The sequence below is a fragment of the Acyrthosiphon pisum genome, chromosome X (assembly GCF_005508785.2).
Source record: "Acyrthosiphon pisum isolate AL4f chromosome X, pea_aphid_22Mar2018_4r6ur, whole genome shotgun sequence".
NCBI classification, from domain to species: Eukaryota; Metazoa; Arthropoda; class Insecta; order Hemiptera; family Aphididae; genus Acyrthosiphon; species Acyrthosiphon pisum.
In genome coordinates, this window is record NC_042493.1 from 115,240,523 (window position 1) to 115,262,764 (window position 22,242).

Genomic DNA, 22,242 nt, shown 5'->3' on the forward strand with positions numbered 1-22,242 from the left:
AAGTAATTTAACAATATTAACCTCATCAAAGTTATATTATTCAAAAAATTTATCTAACATATTAATAACATGCATAATAGTTTATAGAAATATTAACTGGGTATTTAATCGTATAAATATAAATATAATATATATTTTTTTTCCTATATTAAACAATGTTATTTAGAGTATACTCGTACTCTATAACCATAATTTTATATTTTTTATCTTTTCTCATAAATATTTTGCAGTCTCTAAACCAGACATATTTATAGTTATATTCCTTAGCATACATTCTTGTCTTATAGAATAAATTACTATTTGTCTGAGTTAATGCGTTATTTAAATATATACCTTCATTGCTCCATTCTGTATGAATACCCTTTGCTTTTAATTTCTTCTTTCTTGCCAGGTCCATCAGTGTTTTTTATTATTGTTCGAGTATAAGACAGCTACGATTTTCCCAGGTTTATTTTGGATTTTTGAACGGGTACGATACGCATATTCCATAGATGTAGTTTCACCCAAGACCTTTGAAATTGTTTCTATTATTTTTCCACAGTCTTCATTTATTTGTTCAGGAACTCCAATTATTTCAATATGGTTTCCAATTTCAGAAACTTCTGCTCTATTTTATTTATTCTTTTATTAACTACAGCTAATTCATTTTTCAGTTTAATATTCTGTTCTTTTAATACTTTATTTTCTTCGCTGATAACATTAACCCGATTTTATAATGTCTCGCAATTGTGTAGAAAAATCATCAAATTGTTTACTTATGAAATCAACTGATTTTTTTAAGTCCAATAGTATTTTACTTGAATCTTTTTCCAGTATGATTTCTTTTTCATTATTTGTATCAGAAATTGACATATTTGTATTATCTTTTCAGTTTCAACAGCACCATTTTCCTTTGTTTATAACACTCAATTTCCTAAAATTAGATTCCTGGAAACCAGCGCATGTGAAATGCAAAAATGTTTTGCACTCTGCACACTTTATATCTTCATTGTCATATATGTCGTCGTTGCAGACGGTACACAGCATATTGACTTACTCCAATTAACGAAAATATCACTACTGTTATAAGATAAGCGATAATGCAACAAACAGACGTCCGTCCACAAAGAATGCTGATTATCAACTGAAAAACTCAATGATTAATATATGTTTTAATATGCATACATCTTTATTTGTAGGTATCGGAAATGGAATATTATGAAACAGGTTAAACCGACGATTTGACAATAAGGGTATACGGGTCACAAGTACGAGATTCTGTTGGATGTACACTACGCTTAACTTGTAAAAAAAAACTTGTAACAAAAACTTGTTCGGAATAATTCAGGAACAGATAAGTGAGATTCAGTTAAAGGTAGCTTTAGTGTAGACGGTAATGTTAGTTGTGTTTGTTTAAGTTCGTGAATCAATTGAGATGGGGGTAGACATTTGTATGCATCAATCCATTGAATGCTGAGTTGACAATGGATTGGAGGTTTTGAGTTTCCCAAGCGAATTGGTTTAGAAAAACTGTCAATATTGCAGTGTGCTCCAGGAAGATGTTTTGTATTTCCAATACATTGATTGTTGCCACAGAACGCCTTGTTTATTCTTCCATTTTGTTTATATTCTGCTGCAATTTCTGATAATCTGTTAGTAGTTCATGCTTGGTAGAATTAACATTATTCATGACTGAAGAGACTATGCGTATTTGTTCCTATGATAGATGAACATTATCCTCGGAACGAGCTAGGCCTTCAATGTTTTTGTAAAAGAATACTGCGTCCTGATAAGAGCAAACTCCAAAAAGAATGTTTGCTAGCCTTCCTACTGCATTTATCAAACCGGGAGGTTGTCGATTCGGATGTTCAGAGGTTCTGTGGTCTGACCCAAGGATTCGTATGACAGAATTGAAATTTGATTCAATTTCTTGCATGAACTGAAACGTGGATTGTATGAAATCCGTACACGCACTGGTTAAGATCGAGTCCTTTCTTTTTTCAATTGAATACAAAAGTTGTCCGTTTGATCATTGAATTTTCGGAGTATTTGGTACTTTATGCAATAAGTCGTTAGATTCACGTAAGTGATGAAATCCCAATTTTTGTAACATATGCGAAGAGGTTCCATTGCTTCAAAGTATAAGCTCGACGAGTTCTGAAATGAAGTAACTTGAAAACTTCTGCTTTGAGAGTTTGAAAGCCCACAACATACGAGTGAGATTCTGAAACACAATTTAGATTTCATTCATGAAATTTCTTCAAAAGATTTTTATTCAATTTTACATGTTTATTTATTTTTTATATGGTCACATTCGGATAGTCTGCATTTTTTACCACTGTGAATGGCCTTAACCACTTAGGTGCTACTTTTCCTATACTTGTTATTTCTTGCACTTTGCCTTTATCACCTTCATTGATTTGCTAAGGCACAGCTGTACGATCATATCACTCCTGCCATTTTTGTTTTGATTTCATCTGTTGCTCTGTTACCATCTGGTGCGTTTCTTGCATAAGACGTTTCATTTCATATTGGTAATCTTGATAGTTATAGGTATTGAGGTTCTGGCTTACGACTTAGCGAATTTGGTATTGATAACGGATATCCGTACACAACTTCATGTGGTTGAAACCCTGTGGAAGTGTGTACTGAAGAATTATGACAGTACATTGAATGAGGAACATGTACATCCCAGTCTTGCGGATTTTTTCCGGAGTGTTTCCGCAAATATTCACCAAGGGTTCTATGACTTCTCTCTAAACTACCATTACTCTGAGGATGATACGGAGTAGTTGATGTTTGAGAGATATTTAAGAGTTTGCATACTTCTTTGAAAACCTTACTAAGGAATTCAGTTCCACAGTCCGTCACTAAAAATTCAGGTTGCCCATGCAGACATACAAACTGAGTGACAAAATTCTGTGCGATGGTGTTTGCTTCATGATCCATTCATGGCACACGCCCAAGTTAACTTCAAAAAATCATCGATCAAAGTTAAAATATACGATATTCCCGAGGTAAGACTTGTTGAGTGGCCCTACAATGTCCATGAATACTTTTTCGAATCGTTTCGAAGCAGTAGTTGTTATCACCATAGGTTCTTTGATGGTCTGATTTGGAGTTTTGTTGATTTTACATGCAGGACATCTCTTTATGTATTACCAGATTTGTGCTCTCATGCCCTGCCATTGGCACTGTTGTTGTAATTTTATTGTATGTGCGCGTTCACCTTGATGTCCACCGAGTGGATTTTCATGAAATTCCTTGATGATCTGTAGTTTGTTATCTGTCGTTAACTCATCACGGAAGATATACCTTTACATATTTCGTACGACTTTCTACTTCACAACAATAGGGGTTCACAACAATGTTATAAAATATTCCTGAGCTATCCCTGCTGGCTATAACTCTTTCATTCGGTTATATAAGATCTTTAATTTGAATAAAAACGGTATAGTAAGGTTATTAATAATATACTTGCCATATTCTGTTTCCATTTTACGTTTTTCTGGTAAAAAATATGATTATACAAATGTATTATTGATATTAAAACAATTAATGAACTGCAAACTATTACAGAGATTTTGTGTTGTATGATGAGATGTAAATTGTTTAATATCAGGCGCTATTAATTAAAAACTAACAAAGAACACAATATAATAGGAAATCTCTTAGTAGAACATTAAAATTTAAAATTATTTTGTGGTGATATTTGCAGTGCTGAAACTAAATTTTGAGTTTACAAGGTAAACATCTTATAGAAAATGTCCAAGCCGCCCCTAATAATAACTATTTTAATGAGTTATATTAGATTATTATTAACATTGAATATTGAGTACTTATGAATTTTTGGAAAAAAAATTAAATAACTATTTTATGTAGACAATTTAAACGACTTTGTGATTAGGTATTAAATTCTATAATATTACTTTAACATAAATATGTAACATTCAACTGGAATGCGGCTGTACACATAGTATTTAACGATTTATGATCATCGGATGACCCTATTTTTAACCCATTATTGAGGTCATCCTACATCTATATAAAAACAAAATGAATGGCCTAATAATGAATATTATAAATAGAAGGTTATTAGTCAAATACGATATTGGTATAATAAGTACATATTATATTAATGGTTTGATTCAAATATTTCTAATTAGAATAAAAATTGAATTTATAAAGTGAATAATAATATACTTGCCCTTTTCTTTGCTTCTTATTTTGTCTGATTAAAAAAATATTTATTATAATCAATCTAATATTAATGATATTGTGTAATATATTATATTTCTATACTTAAATAAAAACACAGAATAACTAATACGATGGTCCATATGGAGTGTGGGGTGACCGAGTCACCTATCTGTTTACTCTTTGCAATAATATAAGATTCTGTGACTATCATCGTATCATTTATAGGCCAGTTATAGTATTATTACACAGTTATGCAATTAGATAATTAGAAAAAAAACATAATAATAAGTGCTCATTAACTTTAATTACATTCGGTTGGCAAATTGACTATCTGTACTCTTGCTACAGATGTAGGGATTTTGAAAGCATACGATAATAGTGACGTCCCAAATCATAGATAACAAATTCATATACTATTAGTGTTCGGACACATCAATATTATACGTAGATCTAAACAAAAAAAAAATCTCTTAATACTAAGTATTAAATATACAAATCAAGACACGTAATATAGGTTTATATATATACGCCACAGTGATTTCGAGCATAGAACTCAACTTCGTATCCACGAATACGACTACATATATTCGGGTAAATTAATTATAATATTTAGAGTAGTAGATTAATTATACATATAGGTATATTCTTTAAACTAAAAATATAAAATCACTAATTAACGTTAAATAATGTCAGAATACCGATTACATATACACACAATACACCACTTCCCTTTTTAATATATATAATCCTAACTATTTTTACTATTTATTATTACCTCTTTCTCCTATCTTATACCTTTTCGTATTTTTAATCTACCACAATTGAACTAATTAAGCAGAGGTATACACCAATTACTCCATCAGTATTTAAATCTATTTTTAGTATTTTAATCAGATTACTCAAAAGTTAACACCAGTAAACTACAAGTTTTAAAAACTTTCTAAGATTTAAATGGAAGCAAGTTGGTACTATTTTGTTATAGGTGTTAGGTAGGTATTAAGTTTAAAATTAGTATATCAATATTTTTACGTATACTAAATTCTCAGAAAGAACGCAAGTCGGCTGTCCCTATTTTCCAATATGACAAAACTCGTCAATTGCTGCATATTTCCACCATTTTCACTGTTGTAAACACCCACAGGTACACCGTACCTGAGAGATTTTAGACCTTACGACGGTGTGTCGTGTTCATTTGAATGCAAAAGCGACTAGCGTTCTATGGGTGAATCTAGTATACATATGTGAATATACCTTAAATAAATTTAAGACACAATGAATTTAATACAATCAGCTAGGTAGTGTGTTTTGTCTAAAAACGAGAATGTAGTTTTTCCAAACTAATAAGAATGCCAATAAGCCTGGTGGTTACGTGTAATATATACTACTACAATACAATTCGATAATGTATGTTTTGGTTTTGGTATTTTATTCAAAAAATATTTTATTTTTTATACCTATTAAAAATGTACACATATTTTACTCAATGTAATAAATGCATTCAATCAACTTTAATATAAACTAATAATAAATTATTTATGTTTTTATTATTGATCTTAAGTATTGTAAAATAAAGTCAATAGCCTTTAATTTGATGAGTAGCGATTTGTTGAGAAACACATGAGTAAGTGGGAGGAGGTTTAGTAACTAAAAACCCATGAGGCCAAGCTCGTCGCAATACAAGAAGCCCCTAATTGTTTTAAAAAACCATAAACTAGAATATTAACAAATTATTTTTTAAAAATAACTTTCCCATTAGAGCAGTTAAGTTTAAAATAGTGTTATGCAATGTCGATTATCTTACCTTCACAATCTAAAATTAATATACAAAATTGAAAATTTAATAAATATTTTTAGAAATGTATTATAGTGTGTCAGTATTATAGTGATGAGTACCTCTGCCAGTCACATGGGTGTCCAGGTATCGATCCCCCACCCCACCCGGGAACAAATTCAACATTGTCGAGTGGGGTATCTATCTTGGCATGTATACAGACAAACTATAGCTGTTAAACTATAGCTTGAAACCGATTAAAATTATTTCGGTTTCGGTTTCGATTTTGTATACCGGTTTTGAAATTTTACGATTTCGGTTTCAACTTAACAATACCGGTATTAAGAAATTTCGGTTTCGGTTTCGGTTTTGAATACCGGTTTCTAAATGTTTTGGTTTCAACTTAGCAATACCGGTATTAAGAAATTTCGGTTTTGGTTTCAGTTTTGTATACCGGTTTCTAAAGTATTTTTAGGGGCTATGTCTTCTATACAATTATCATTCTTTGTCCCGTATTGTCAATTGTCATATATACCTAGTATTTGCTAGTAACTTTAATTTATGTCATTACTATTTATAAAGCAACTAATAATTTTGCGAATAATGAAATGTTTATCAACAAAATTAATTATGATCTCAATTTTATTATGATTATTAATTATGCGTATTAATGGAATTTACGTATTTAAAAACACGTGAGTTAAAAAAAAAATAACGGTTTCCAATTTTTTCAGATTTCGATTTTGAATTTAATACCGGTATCCAATTTATTTCGGTTTCGGTTTTAAATTATAATACCGGTATCCAATTTTTTTCCTGTTTCGGTTTTGACTTTAATACCGGTATCCAATTTTTTTCGGTTTCGTTTTTGATTACGGTTTTGGTTTCGGTTTTAAAACGGTTTATAACGGTTTCTGAAATCGGTTTTGAAAACGGTTTCAAGCCCTGGCTGTTATCCATGTGGTTAGGTAAAGATTAACAAACACTCTAGGTGAACACCAGGTATGTGGTATCACGATTGTCAATCATTTATTTAATAATATTGTATTGATTATAAACGACAGTTCCCAACTAGTCCTTACTATACGAGGTCGGCTACCTAACTCGTTTTACTCACACCAGCTATATTCATGTCATTCGCAATTCTCTATTCTGTTAATCCATCTCTTCGTCGGTCCACCTCACCATCCATTCCCTTCTACATTAATTACTATAGCCACTCTTCAGTTTCCAATTTACATCTGACGCAGTGTCCACCAGTTGCGAGTAGATGATGGCGACACAACATGAATTAATACAATATTATTAAATTACTAAGTTTTACTGATTAGTTGTAAGGTATATATTTAACATGGTTAAACGTACACATTAAACATACAAGAGATGATGTATATAGAATTTGAATGTTGATCATAACCAGAATAATAATATACCTCATTATCTGGTTCTTAAATACTCTTACAGAAAAAAATGACTTATTCACGATCCAACACACGACTGCTTGGTCCAGGCGGTCGACCGGTTCAGTGGCGCCACAGTTCCTAAGTGACCTCCCCCAGTTGATAGGTAAGCGAGTGGGATATTGGAAGCCGTGACTGGTAGTTGAAGATAAATAGATATTATGGATAACGGTTAGCGTTACTATATACATTTTTCAATCCTGTAAATAACTCAGAATAACAGGAAAGAGCTTAATGCTAAAGGTCTGATGCATACTTTAATAAATTAATTAAAAATGTACAAACAATTATAAACTTACCAACAACACCTTTAAATATTTAACCGTAATAGTAGTTAATTAGTATTATGAATCATAAACTATTAGAATATGTACTGAACTGAATAATATCCACACAGTAAATACACTGTTTATATAGCACCTAAAGGATATGCTATTTTTGTATAGTAACTATCCTTAAGTTTATCACAAAGACGCACACGTTATTTCATTCAACAATTGTATATACTGAAACGTGCATTAACCTTTTTTGTAATATGAATATGTCTATTTATAGAATGTTTATAAATTAAATGTGTAAATTTAGTGGACTTACTTTTTTCAACTATAAATGTATAATCATAAATAGGTATATGATTAGTACGTTTTGGAATAATTAGTAGAAATAGTTCGTTTTGGTATAGGCGTATATTAATTAATGAGTGAATTGTTATTGTAATAATTGCATTAAAAAGTAAAGTTATTAAAAAAAATATTTTCACTTTTTTTCTTGTTCCTAAAAAGATGGATCTGCACACAATGATTATATAATAATATGTTTAGATGTTACTATCCAGGTAACATAAGAAGAACTTTGAACCAAATAATTGAGTGAAAAATCTAACATATTTTGTACAATTTAACAGAATACAAGAGTATTGAATTAGGTTTATGATAAGAGAGATTTAATTAAAGATGAATCACATATTATATTATGTAGTATGTACCTAAGTATAGTGTATACCAAATACCTACATTATATATACGGACACAACTGCTTGTTACAACAATACCACCGTGGGAATATTTATTTTACATGTTTGATTAGGTGTACAAAAATTTCAACTTAACTTACAAATTATTACAGATGAAATAACATTCATGGATATTCATTCTGGAGTTGCTAAGACTAAAACATTGCGATCGCGGTACATGCTTCTTACAAATTGTTACAAATAAAATAACAATCGACATTGTGACTAGTTCGCATGCACATTCATTTGCGGTTTTAATGGGATCAGTGGGTAATTTCCCGTGATTCCAAACTTTTGTGGGAAAATTAACTTGGATAAAATGAACAAAAAATTTAATATTTCTTTGTAAAAAAAAACTTTAATCCGAAAAAATGTATGCTCATCAATATTGATAGCTTACTAATTAAAAATGTAATTTTATGTGAGTGTGACCCATTGATATTTTTACACTTAAACCATTTGGATACATTCAATCCAAATGTGGTGTATTTTTTTAATACAATGTATTGACTTCTACATTTAATATACAATATACATATTACATCAAAAAAATGTTTTGATTTAGTTTATTTATAATCCATTTGTTCTTATGATGTATTCAACAATTTATAAAATTATGTGCCTATTTTATAACTATTTCTGACACATAGTAATTTGCAAACGTGCCTTTTAATATATCAAATCCCGTAAATTCAAATTAATTGTCTATTTCATTTTAAAGATATTAAAATATGGAATAATAAATGAAGGTTGATACTTTGTTATACTTGATTGAAAACATGCAAGTTATAAACAAAATGTATGAAAATTTTATGTAATTTTATGCAAAAAAGATCTGTAAACAACTGGAAAAAATGACTAAAATATTGGTTTTTGAAGCGTTTTGAATACGCATTTGAAAGACTGGGGACCTCAAGAATATACATAGATAACTTATTTACTCAGATATTAAACATTTATTAACAATACTTGGGAAAATAAAATAACGTCTAGTCACTCTCTAATATGCTGGACAGTCAACTTTTTCTACGTACATTGATAAATCTTAAATGGTTAAGTATTAGCCTTAAGGTGTACAGTGTACTTAATGAATAAATAAGATAGCAATAAAAAATGTTATGATCTTACTAGAGAATAATACAGCTATATAAAATTAATCAAATAATAAAATTATAATAAATCATTACAAGCTTACAGATTTGGTATAATGATAAACTTTAACGACAAAAATATAATTGTTTTATTTTTAAATGATTTGTTAATGCAATATTTAAAAAAAAAAAGCAGCTATGTGCATGTCACTCTACTGTACAGTAGGTTAAAAGTGATGTAGTATATATGAAAAACGATTCTGAGCGGAGATGGTTTGTCAATCTGGATATTTTATATTGTTATAATATTTTATGATAGCCTATAAGTTAAATTAATATTATAAAGTACAAAAAAATAACTAAAATCGTTATTTTTATTTTTATTTGCTTCTATGGTGATAATTGATAAAAAAAAAAAAAGCGTTGGAAATTAAAATCCGATTTTTAGTGATTTTTTTTAATTTGTCGGTGGTTTTTCCCGCTGCATTAAATATTTATTGAAAATTCTTGATTCAATTTTCTAAAATATAAGATACTATATGTTGAAATCGAAGCACTCCTGTTAGAAACTTTGTATGGATGATAAAACAAAAAAAAGGCCTTGTAAACCACATTATCCCTATTCCCTCGCTCTACTCAGAATCCAAAACGAAATACTAATGTGTTAGGTAATAATAAAATATTATATTTCAATTATAAACCATTAACTATGTTCAATAGTTTATAAATATTTTTGTTAGAACTTATCAACTATGAAATTATAGGTGCATAAATAATATTGTAAGCTTTCTATTTTTCACCACAGAAACAAATAAAATATATACAATTCCACAAAATGTACCTATAGTTTACATTAATTATACATTTTAATTTAAAATAATTTCATTAAAATATTACAATAAACAGGATGCTTTGTCCTATCTGCAAATATATAAATATAATTATTTGATTTATAAATAAATATTAAATACCCCTCATAAAAATACAAAAGAAAAAAATATTAATTTACATTCTTACAAAATAAAATTGACTTATTAAATTAAAAATATATTATTAAAATGTATAGGTGTATAAGACTATAAACTGTATTTAACTGGCAGTAATAACTATCGTTAATTATATGCTAGGATATTTTTATCCCCCTTAAAAACACATTTATACCGAGGGGGTAAAAATATTCTGCTATAAAAATTCAATGGGAGGTAAATATATTCTAGTATATTTTAAACAGATCGTTAATTATATGCTAGGATATTTTTACCCCCCTTAAAAACACATTTATACCGAGAGGATAAAAATTTTCTACTATAAAAATTCAATGGGAGGTAATTATTTTCTAGTATATTTTAAACAGATCGTTAATTATATGCTAGGATATTTTTACCCCCCTTAAAAACACATTTATACCGAGGGGATAAAAATTTTCTACTATAAAAATTCAATGGGAGGTAATTATTTTCTAGTATATTTTAAACAGATCGTTAATTATATCCTAGTATATTTTTACCCCCTTTGGAATCGTTTTACCGGGGTGTAATAATATCCTAGTATATTTTTACCCCCTTTGGAATCATTTTACCGGGGGGTAATAATATCCTAGGATATTTTTACCCCCCTGTCAATTCATTTTACCGGGGGGATAATAATATTCTAGTAAATTATTGCCCCCTTTGGAATCGTTTTACCGGGGGGGTAATAATATCCTAGTATATTTTTACCCCCTTTAGAATCGTTTTACGCTCCTTAAAATTTCACCGGGGGTATAAATATCCTAGGTTAATTTTACCCCCGGTAGAGTTATCCTAGGATAATTTTACCCCGGAGGTAAAAAAATATGAGGGTATTAAAATCCTGCGACACCAGCATTATTAGGGATTCCCACTTTTTCCACCACTAGACGGAAAAGGAGGCTTTCCAACGCTTCAACTGCTGCAAACTTTCAGTGCAGGCGTGACAAAATAGTAATTTACAACATAATATATATAATATGTAAATGGGCTCCTAGAATAAATTCTTATAATGTATACATATAAGGTCATTACTAATGACTAGGGCTCGGATTTATATGTATTTATATAACCAAAGTATGCATTTATACAATAAAAATATGTATTATGGAAAAAAAAAATAATAATTAATAATATAATAAAATGTAATAAAAAATATATATTTATCTAATTATATTGATTACAAACATTAATTAACATTCATTTTTAAATTTTCGAATCCAAAACATCGCCGATATTGTCATAAAATCTTAATAATAATTAGTAATAAAATAAAATGTAATACAAAATGCATATTTAACTATAGTTAACTAATTATCTTGATTATAATTAATTATAACCTGCACTTTTAAATTTTTGAATTCAAAAGATCGTCGATAAATATTATTCTAAATCTGAAGAAAAGACATTAAAACAGTATAATTGAATAAATATGAGAGAAAAAATTGAATAATTGTAAAATATGTAAAAACATGTATTTTATGACAAAATATGTAAAAATATGTAAAATCAAATATAGCTCATTTTATCAAAAATATTGTGAAACAAATTTATCACTTGGCGAAATTAGTTTATCATGTCGCAGAGAAAATATGTATTTACATATAAATCCGAGCCCTACTAATGACCAACGTGATAACAATAAATTTGAGTACAGCGATCGTCACGATGTAATTAACTGATACGATTTTGGCACGGAAAGTACTACCAAATTTAATTGAAGCTTTCGTATATAAGTATTAATTGAATGGTAAATCATTTATATATATATATATCTTATATTATTATAAGATATTATATTGATAGGTCTGCAATATGCATATTATAATATTAAATTAGCTTATTTAAAATTTATAAAAATGTATTTCCATTTATTTATACTATTACTCACAATGGTCATCACAAAATTCGTACGGTGTAAAAAGTACTCCTATAAACAAAGTATTTGCACTTGTTGCATTAGAAATAGAAATATGTTATTAAACAAACCCAACCTCATGTTTATATAATAAAATTACTGGAGTGAGTAATATGAGTTATATAATATGGTCATTTATCATATATGCAAATAATTATAACATGTTATTGGTATCAAAGAATAATACTTACTTCCAACCATTTTAGATAATTCCCAACTATCTCTGAAAAATTTTTCTACGTGTTCTGGAAAATATAATATTTGATTGTTAATTATATTGATGACATTTATAACATTGAAACATATTGCATTATTTTAATATTTTATTAACACTAGTTGTCCCGCCCGATGTTGTCCAGGCCAAACATTTGTATTCTTAAAAAATATATTTATACAAAATGTATATATCATATTTCTTCTAATTATAATATTAATATAATATGTAATGAATTGCATCCTTTTAGATTGAAAAAAAAATTTCATTTTTCGTTTGCTATGCGTGAACTACCCTTTACCTACCTATATACAGCAATACAGCATATATGAGTTGAAAAATCAAGCTGTACCTATACACCCTCCAACTTTCATGTAATAATCTATTGAAATAACTTTTATTGAAAACAATTCAGTCATTTTCTGAGGCTATTAACTTCGGATAAACCAACATCCAATTTTAGTTGTACCTATAACCCAATTTCGCCAACCAAAAATGTTTAAAAAAAATTTAGGTTACCTATATTATAAGTGTAACTTGGGTTTAGTGTACCTAACCTAAGTACCTCAGTTCACAAATAAATTTGGGCAACTTTGTGAACTAAATCGACCAGGGTAAATGATTAATTTGTGGTGGATTGGGTGTAGCACTTGGTATACTCTTTAACTATTCTTGATATCTCCATGCACAATTCGAAATTTTCACAAAATCGGTCAAGTAATTTTTGAGAACTTATATAATAGTAACAAATATACATTCAACTCTCGTGTTTGCTTTAAGATATAAATTCTTTATTCGAAACCATAAGCGTTTGACGATTTTATGGATGCTTTTACCTCATCTGCCAGATTAACTAATGGCAAACATTTAAAATACTAATTTTTACTAATTATCTCCCCTATAACGAATAGAAACCATTTATAAGCAAATATTTCAATCTTAAATCTCAAAAATGTAATACTTGTTTGAGCATCTCTCCGGGTTGAACCCAATGGGTCTAATTGTGAATCTAAACCATTCAGAGACTCACTCAAAAACACACAAAAAATGTCCAGTGGTTTAGGAGGAGTTTAATGACATACAGATAAATATGTATTTATATAATATAATATATACTATATAGACATAGATTGTTATTATTTTCGGCCACTCGATTAATTTCACCAAGGAAAATTATTACCTATACATTGAAGCTTCCCTGTGACTCGACCGATTTATTAGTGAAAACCAGGGATCTAAACCGGTTTAACCGGTTTTCTGAAAAACCGCGTTTTTTTTCATATTTCAACACCGTAACCGAAACCAAAAGCTTTAAAACACCGATTAATAAACCGTAACTGAAACCTAAATTCTTAAAAAACAGTTTGGATATCCTAAACCGAAACCATACAATATTGAAAACCCGTTCTTGAAACCTATTGAAAATTAAAATTAATATCGGTTTCTTCGAATTTTATAAAGTTAATTTATTACCTACCTATATTAATTATAATTCTAGTTAAAACGATTGTTTTAATACGAAGAAAATATTTTGTTTGAATGCCAATGATAATGTAACTGATTATTACGAAATATTAATAGGTAATACGAATATTATTCTAATTATATTTTTAATACCATTACTATACTCACTGATTCAAAAATAAAATAAAAATACCACAATTGTTATTTTGTTCTCACCTATATATGCGGCTATGCACGTCTGTATTGTTGTTATTTGATGTATTTGTGTATATTATTATTTATTAATGTTATTACAATTGTTTCGTATTCGACTGATCCGCGTCCATCCCGCAGTCATCAATTGCTAACGTCATTCACCTCAAAATCCCCCTGAATTACAAATGTGTGTACAAAATCTTATAATGTATATTTGATACTAAGCTCTAAAACTTTAAATAACAATATTTTCAATAGGCCAAAACTCTTTTTTTAGTATCTATTACATTAATATTTTGTTAAAAATATCATAAACATTAATCACATAACAAGAGTAATATTACACTGTAATATAGTGGGATGTTATTGTAAATTACAATTAAATATAAATATAATCGAATAATGATCTCAATCATATCTTGTATCCAAAAGTAGGTATAGAATATTAAAGTAAACAACACAAAATTAGTTGTGCTGAACGTAAATTTCCTTTATTATATGTACTTACACTAGTTATACAAATCGGACATATTTTAGGGCTTTCAGCCCTAAATAGTAGATAGATGGTAAAAATTGGGTCTGCAGTTATTCGGTAAAGAAAAAAAAAATAATCAAAAACCATTCCAAAATCCAAAACAGAAAATTTTAAAAAACCGTTCTTGATACCAATAAATTTTAAAAACCTTTTTTTAAACCGAAACCAAAACCAAAAAAATTAAAAACCGATCTTAGAACCCAAACCAAAACCATAAAATTTTAAATGGTTTCAATCCCTGGGGAAAACTGAAAATCGTATTAAAATAAGTAGTTCTTTTCGAGATATACTCGTATACACAAAAAAAGGTCAGTGTTTCTCTACTATATTGTGCACGTTATATACATTTAAACCTTCCTCTTGAATCACTCTATTGCTTAAAAATACAGAATCAAAATCCATTGCGTAGTTTTGAAGATCTAAGCATACAGACAGTGGGACTTTTTTTTAATTTGAATATTTTCTATTTGTTTGTGTCCATAGCAACCATTAGTAAACAAAAATGTCTATCATAAATCAAAATTCTTGTTTAAGCACCTCCCGGGGTTGTTCCTCTTCTATATTACGGTATTTTCGGTAGCAACTTTGGCTACCAATTCACGGTATACTGGTTTTCTAAGATACCGAAAATACCGCATAATAAATTTATATTTTGTTTTTTAAATATTAATAACGGCTCAAATAACATAATACCAATATATTTTGTTAAGATAAAACATAAAAACATACCTATCTAAATAAAATCATAGACCTTATACTAGGGCGGTATTTAATAAATACAAGTAATCTGCATTTTCAAAAATTAGGAAACCGGTATACAATGATTCAGATACTTATCAAAAATACCATTTACCTGAATTTATAATTTATATTTATAATTATTTTATCATAATGACATAATAATATAATATTATTAATTTCGTCATCCGTTAGATTGGAAGCTTGGAAACACTTATAAATTCCGAACTATGATATTTTCGGTAATTATCGAAAATACCGTATAACCGGTTATACCAAAAATTAGTAAACAAATACCAGATCTCGAATACCGAATACCGCCAGCCATATTAATAGACCGAGCGTGGTGGTAGTTCCCGTGGTGAACGTGGGTAATATTGATCGTGGTCACCCGGACGTCTACAAATGTGTGAAGGTCACACCAGTTTGTGCATAGTTAAAAACGAAATTTGCATAAATGCATAATTATCATATTGTATCATGATTCAGGAATCTTTCCAGATTTAACCAAATTTAATGAATTATGAATTAACTTGTATTAAATATTACTAGTACATACCTCAGTTGTCTGGTTTTCTGATTTAAACTTTTTTGTTATTTTCGTTTATTCACTAATTACAATAATACATCACTGTAACAAAATTTTCCGTCCCCTATACCCCCACCGAACTGGCAATCTCTATAAATAAGTATACTATTTCGTCTATGGACGAAACACATAACTGTTGTTAATACAAAGTAAACTACAATACTATAGTCTATAATAAGTACGTAGGTATGTAATTCAATATAATAATTGTAAGAACTCACTGCTTAATTCTGTAATATTGTTATGTTTTTTTATTTGATCCAAACTTTCTTCGTGAGTCAAATGTTCATCATCATCTGAAAACTCTAATTACCGCCAAAAAGCATGAAATAAAATTAGTCGTATAATATTAATTATTATGTAATATTATATACTACGTTTACATGCACATTTAAAGGGTGTTTAAAAACTAAAGTGGTTTAATCATGCATCATGTAAACGCTTTAAAGTGACTTTAATAAAATAAACCGTTTTTATTTTAAGGACGCTCAAATATATAGTTGTTTAACCAAATTAAATCAGTTTAGTAAATAAAGTCGGCTGTATTTTTGCACATGTAAAAACTTATTAGTTATTATTGATAAGTCATAAGGATTCATTATGATAATGGAGCTGGAATAAATCTAAATTTTATGGAATATTGAATCTTATAACATACCGATTTTATATTAAAGACAAACATGTAAAGTCAGGAAATTTTGGTCGACTCATATAAAATCGGTTTAAATAATCATGTAAACGTAGTAAACGTTAAACGGTAACTCCGTATGAGATGACAACCACTATAGGCCCTTAAGATGCATTTACACGAGACGTGAATCACGAGAGTAAATCATGCGTTTGAAACCACGACATAAGTGTGATAGAAACAAACAATGTTTGATTTTCAGTCGTGAGATACGAACGAAGATGGCGTGACGTGGTCCATCCTCGAATAAATCGTATAAATGCAGCTTAAGATTATAGACATAATTATAAGTAAACAACGAGAGAAGAATGCACATCGATATTCATTGTTGATTAGATCTGTACTCTATCTAGCGAGAGAACACGCCAATTCTTCGCATCCACACGCGCACCTACCTTCGATAATTCGAGACCAATTCGGCCATTTCAGGGTGTTGCGGGGGGATGCGCAGAAAAACGGATTTTCGTTGGACAACGATGTTATCTAATAGGAGAGTGTCTACATTAAAACACATCGTAAACATATTGTAATAGGTAGGTACTATAATACTACCTTTATATTTATATTACATATCGGGATATGAATATATCATGTAGCTGCATAATACATTAGTACAGGCGTGAGCGATGACGTATTAGCATTAACGATATAACTAACAATGCTATAAAATATTGGAATGTAATGTTTATGCATGGGAAAAAGCGGTATTCTTTGGATCAAGATTTTATGAACTAAATATATTTGGATCATCGCTGATCATCATTGATGATAACAAAATATGTGAAATTGCCAGATTAACATTAGGTGATCTCCAATCGGGTGACTTAGAGTATAAAAAGAAACCCATAACCTCGGCAATAAGCAAACATAAACTTAAGGAAAAACAACTAGGTAGGTACGATCTTTACGGCAGCCATCACAATTTGTATGATAAATGTTTTTTGTTATAACTATTGTAGGTAACCAACATTGGAAGATCATTTCCATTCATCAACAGTTCCGTTATTGGTTTTTCTTATATAAATCATTGGTAAATTAATAATATTACAAACTCTGTATTTTAAAGTAGGTAAACATTCGATAGTTCTACACTAAAAATAATCTCAATTACGTGAAATATTATGGGATAAATTCATATTTTGATATGAATTATATGAACATTATTTACAAAATTACCTACTTATAAAGGCCATGAGAACATTCAATCAAGAGATTCATATGGCATGCATCGGTGCGTGCAATAATAAGTATACGTGTATGTGTTCTCGTGAACATTATCTATTTTTTTTTATAGTTCTTTTATATAGTTTATTAATATTGGATATACTATATAGCTGCTGCTTATTGGACTCTTTGAAACCAGGACATTTCAGTGAATTAACAGAATGAGTCTATATTATGATGAAAGGTTAAAGAATAAAAGTATTATATTCATTGAAATAAAAAAAATACAGGATTAAATATATTGTTATATAATATTGTATAATTGTATTGAATTGAGTTCTACGAAAATTTTTTTACTATCAGCATGGGTTCAAACGAATATTTTCTTTTGTTTAGTCAGCATTTTTTGTCACACTCTTCATGATTGAGAACAATGAAATTGCCTAAGGTCACATTATTAGACGATCATTTAAAAAAAATAACACTTGATTACATTTGTTTTTATAGCCTAAAAGTTCAACATTGAAACTCGTCATTCAACAATTTTTGAAATCAAAACTTTAATGTAATAAAATTGTTTTTTTGTTTTTCACTCGACTTATACTTTATAATATACACTCCATAATTTCTGACTCTTTATAAATATGTGTTGCACAACTATGGTAATTTTGAACAAATATACACTAACAAACCGTTGACGAATATACCTTATCGTTGACTATCACACATCGTTCCAAGTTTAATGGATTCATTTCAAACATATTAAGATAATAAATTGGACTCAATTCAATGTTATCCAAAAAATGCTAAAACTGAAAACGATAAAAAAAAATATAGTGCATTTCAAAATATGCCTTTAATGTTCACATTGATCCTACTATAACCAAATAAAATATAATATTCAAACACCAATAAGGTTACCAATAATTGTAATGTGGTATTGAGGAAAAATCAGTTAAAAATTACGTTTGAAATGTATAAACTTGTTATACATTATTAGGTATGTAAAATACTTTAACTATCAGATTTTCAGATTTTTTTAAAAATGCATTATAATGTATTGTTTTATGAAAATAAACATAAAAAACATATTTTATACACTTTTAATTAATAAATTATTATCACTCTAAAATATACTTACTAAATTGCATTGCAAAGCAGTAGTTTATAAATCCAATTTTTCCTATACATAAAAATTATCTATCGTTTATTGTTACTTACCTACTAATTCGTTTGATGACCAAATAAAATGCTAATTGGTTGAATAGATACATTTATTTTATTTAACTTTTACATACCCGAAATTCCAGCTTTCTTTAAATCAGCTGTTATACATTGATAACATAAAAATACTATACTTACAAAGTTTATATTATTTGATTCAAATGAATTAAGAAATTGTAAAGTAGTTAAATAATATTAATAGTAATCTAATAAAAATGTAAGGTAGTTCCAACGTTCGTACCTAGAGCTCCATATATACAACCACATTTGTGTTGTAAGAAATAAAAATCGAGGGATTGTATTAGGTAACCACTCTTTTGTACAGTAAGTGTCAAGTGTGAAGTGTACCTCGTCAAAGCGTAGGTTACTGTAAAGGTTGTGTTTTTGGCGGTGCCTTATAACCACTTAGGTATATAACAACGTGTGTTTTATCATATTATATTTATAATGCTACAATAAAATTTTATTTTACAATCAGTAAGACAATAAGTTGAATTATTGTTTTCCAAAAACATCTCATTTACTATATTTTAAATTATTTTAATTTTACAAATTATAATTATAATTACTTATATTATAATATATTTTTGTTATTAACTTTTAAGTCAATACAGAATTAACGTAGAAGGTATGAATAGGTTAATGGTGTAAATAGAAAATAGCTCAAAATGAATCTACAAATTTTGAAATGCCATTATGGTGTATAAAATATTATCCTAATATACTCAACAATTTTAAGCCCTGACATAAACTATTTTAATAACAAATAACGAAAATCAAAACTAGATAAGTTAATTTGAATATCTTTAAAACCTAAAACATACTCCCTAAGCGATGTCTTCTTCTTTTTCTTCGGTTAACCCGGCCACTAGGACCATCCCGACATACAACCTTGCCCCTCCAATTTTCTCTATTCCATGCCTCGATCCTCCAGTCTACACCTCCTCCTAACGCTTTCACATCATTTTTCACTTATTCACTTGTTAATTAGTCATTTCGTTTCCATATATTACCGTCGAATACCGTTCACAGGGATTCCGAGGCAAATTCCATTACATTCACAAAAAAAAGATCAGACACAATTATGAAATACGCATTGAAAATACTGAATCTAACACAAATAAAATCATCACTTACCGTGACAATTTCCTACCAGGCATATTCATCGTGTGAGACCCAAGTTCTAGCAGGAGTAGTCCATCGATGGAGGTAAGCTGGAGAACGGGCTGGATATTTTTTAACCAAAATTGGAAGAGTTAACATAGCGGAGGCAAGTCAAAACAACTAAATGTTGATACTAGATATATAGCAATCACAGAAGTCTGAGGAAACGTAAGGTACATGGACATTCCGGCTGATTACAGATATCAAGCCATGTAGCCATGTAGGTATACCATCCAAGCATGGTTTATATTAACCTTTCACCATAATTTGGGAAAATTGATAGCTTGGGTTAGGTTTTGTTTTTACGGTGATCCAAGCGATACCACCTACATATTGTAATTGATTGTGACGTGTTGGCTGAGGATATATATGCTGATTATGGGCTCCCACACGAACATGTTCAGTGGAGCCCATCATCTTCTTTAAGAATAAAGAAAAAAATAAAATAAATGACACTTGTCAAAAGATACTGGCAAAGAGGTGGCATCGGAAAATCTACTAGACACTATTGATTATATTCTATTTTTTTCACAATAAACGATAGTAATTTAGAAGTAAAATGTCTAACGTTAGTACCACCCTCACCACGAAGATTCAAATATAAAAAAATATTCTGAGTGAAGTGAATCTATATTATTCAAATCTGCATTTTTTTGAAAAAAACAACTAGGTAATTTTTTTGTATTAAAATTAGGACTGTTAACAGAGCTGAAACAATTTCCAAAAAGATTGGTAATATTTTAGCCAAAAATTGCAGACACGTCTTTGGCATAGTTTTCGGAATAAAGTTTTCTTGTTTTCTAAAACGTACATAATTCTATAAATGATTTGAGTAATAACAAATCCGATTGGATATAATTAAAATAATTATTATATGCGAGTATAATACGAGTATATACGAGTTTTTATTTGATGTCATAAAAAATGTAATATGTTTAAGTCATTATGATCTTTGTAACGTTTAAAATTTCTGCTACACCAAGAGCGAAAATTTGATTTTTTCAAAATCATAACATTGGAAACAAATTAATTAATGTGAGGTATTAGGTGTAATGAATGCATAATGTAGTTGCTTTGTGGCTACATTGCCTACATTAATGAACTGTTTTATCGTGCTTGTGACCGGTCGCCGCCCACCTTTAAAAATCTAACTCACTATAGTACCTATTAATCAATGAAACAATTATAGGTACCTCCTGAATACAAATCATCACCGTAAATCGTAAAAAATACAATAAATCATGAAAATCCAAAAAAAAGTCTAGAAAAGTCATAAAAAACAGAAACAATCAAAACATTTACAGTCTACGTCTAGGACCAGAAATGCATATTATACATATACCACCATCACGTAGCAGTGAAAGTATCTTTATTACTTCATAAATTTGGGGAGATGTGACCCAGCCAGTCGTAAAAATCCGGTATAGTTGGACGAACCAAATCAGGCCTATACAGTAACTGAGTTTTAGATGTGAATGTGACGCTGGTAATATATATATTATACCGGGTGATTCATTTATCAAACAACACTCATTATTTCAAAAAGTGTAAGTTTTTTTGAAAATATTTTTTTACATACTTTCAAGTCGCTTATAAAACAACGTTTTTCTTAAAAAATTATATTTTTAAATATTTTTTATCCTTATAATTTTTTAAGTTTTTTACTTTTTTGAATGACAACATAGGGTTTTAATTTTTTATTCCAAAGCAGAATATTTTTCTTAATATTTTGATACATGAAAATCGAAATTGGGACGAGTAGTTTATGAGTTATAAATATTCAAAGTTTAGATGAGCTGAGAAGTGGACAAACATTTCGCGGGGCAACC

The 22,242-nt window shown here is 29.0% G+C and overlaps 1 protein-coding gene across 5 annotated transcripts in view; it reads right to left on the minus strand.

The window, feature by feature from the left end:
* Positions 1 to 3,359: 3,359 nt before the first annotated feature.
* Positions 3,360 to 22,242, minus strand: part of LOC107882757 — a 23,516-nt gene continuing 4,633 nt past the window's right edge. The window contains exons 4-14 of one of the 5 annotated variants that reach the window (XM_029492365.1): positions 19,324 to 19,350; positions 19,167 to 19,208; positions 16,395 to 16,478; positions 12,630 to 12,683; positions 12,412 to 12,450; positions 9,551 to 9,565; positions 8,005 to 8,013; positions 7,710 to 7,718; positions 5,981 to 5,989; positions 4,187 to 4,210; positions 3,360 to 3,487 (exon numbers count right to left, since the gene is read on the minus strand). In XM_029492365.1, coding sequence (XP_029348225.1) covers positions 3,381 to 3,487; positions 4,187 to 4,210; positions 5,981 to 5,989; positions 7,710 to 7,718; positions 8,005 to 8,013; positions 9,551 to 9,565; positions 12,412 to 12,450; positions 12,630 to 12,683; positions 16,395 to 16,478; positions 19,167 to 19,208; positions 19,324 to 19,350 — 419 coding nt within the window. In that variant the 3' untranslated portion in view covers positions 3,360 to 3,380. Of the gene's footprint in view, positions 3,488 to 4,186; positions 4,211 to 5,980; positions 5,990 to 6,796; positions 8,014 to 9,550; positions 9,566 to 10,410; positions 10,435 to 12,411; positions 12,451 to 12,629; positions 12,684 to 16,394; positions 16,479 to 19,166; positions 19,209 to 19,323; positions 19,351 to 22,242 lie in introns of those variants that run through there. The other 4 variants (XR_003840117.1, XR_001678901.2, XM_029492375.1 and 1 more) reach the window with 4 other exon arrangements.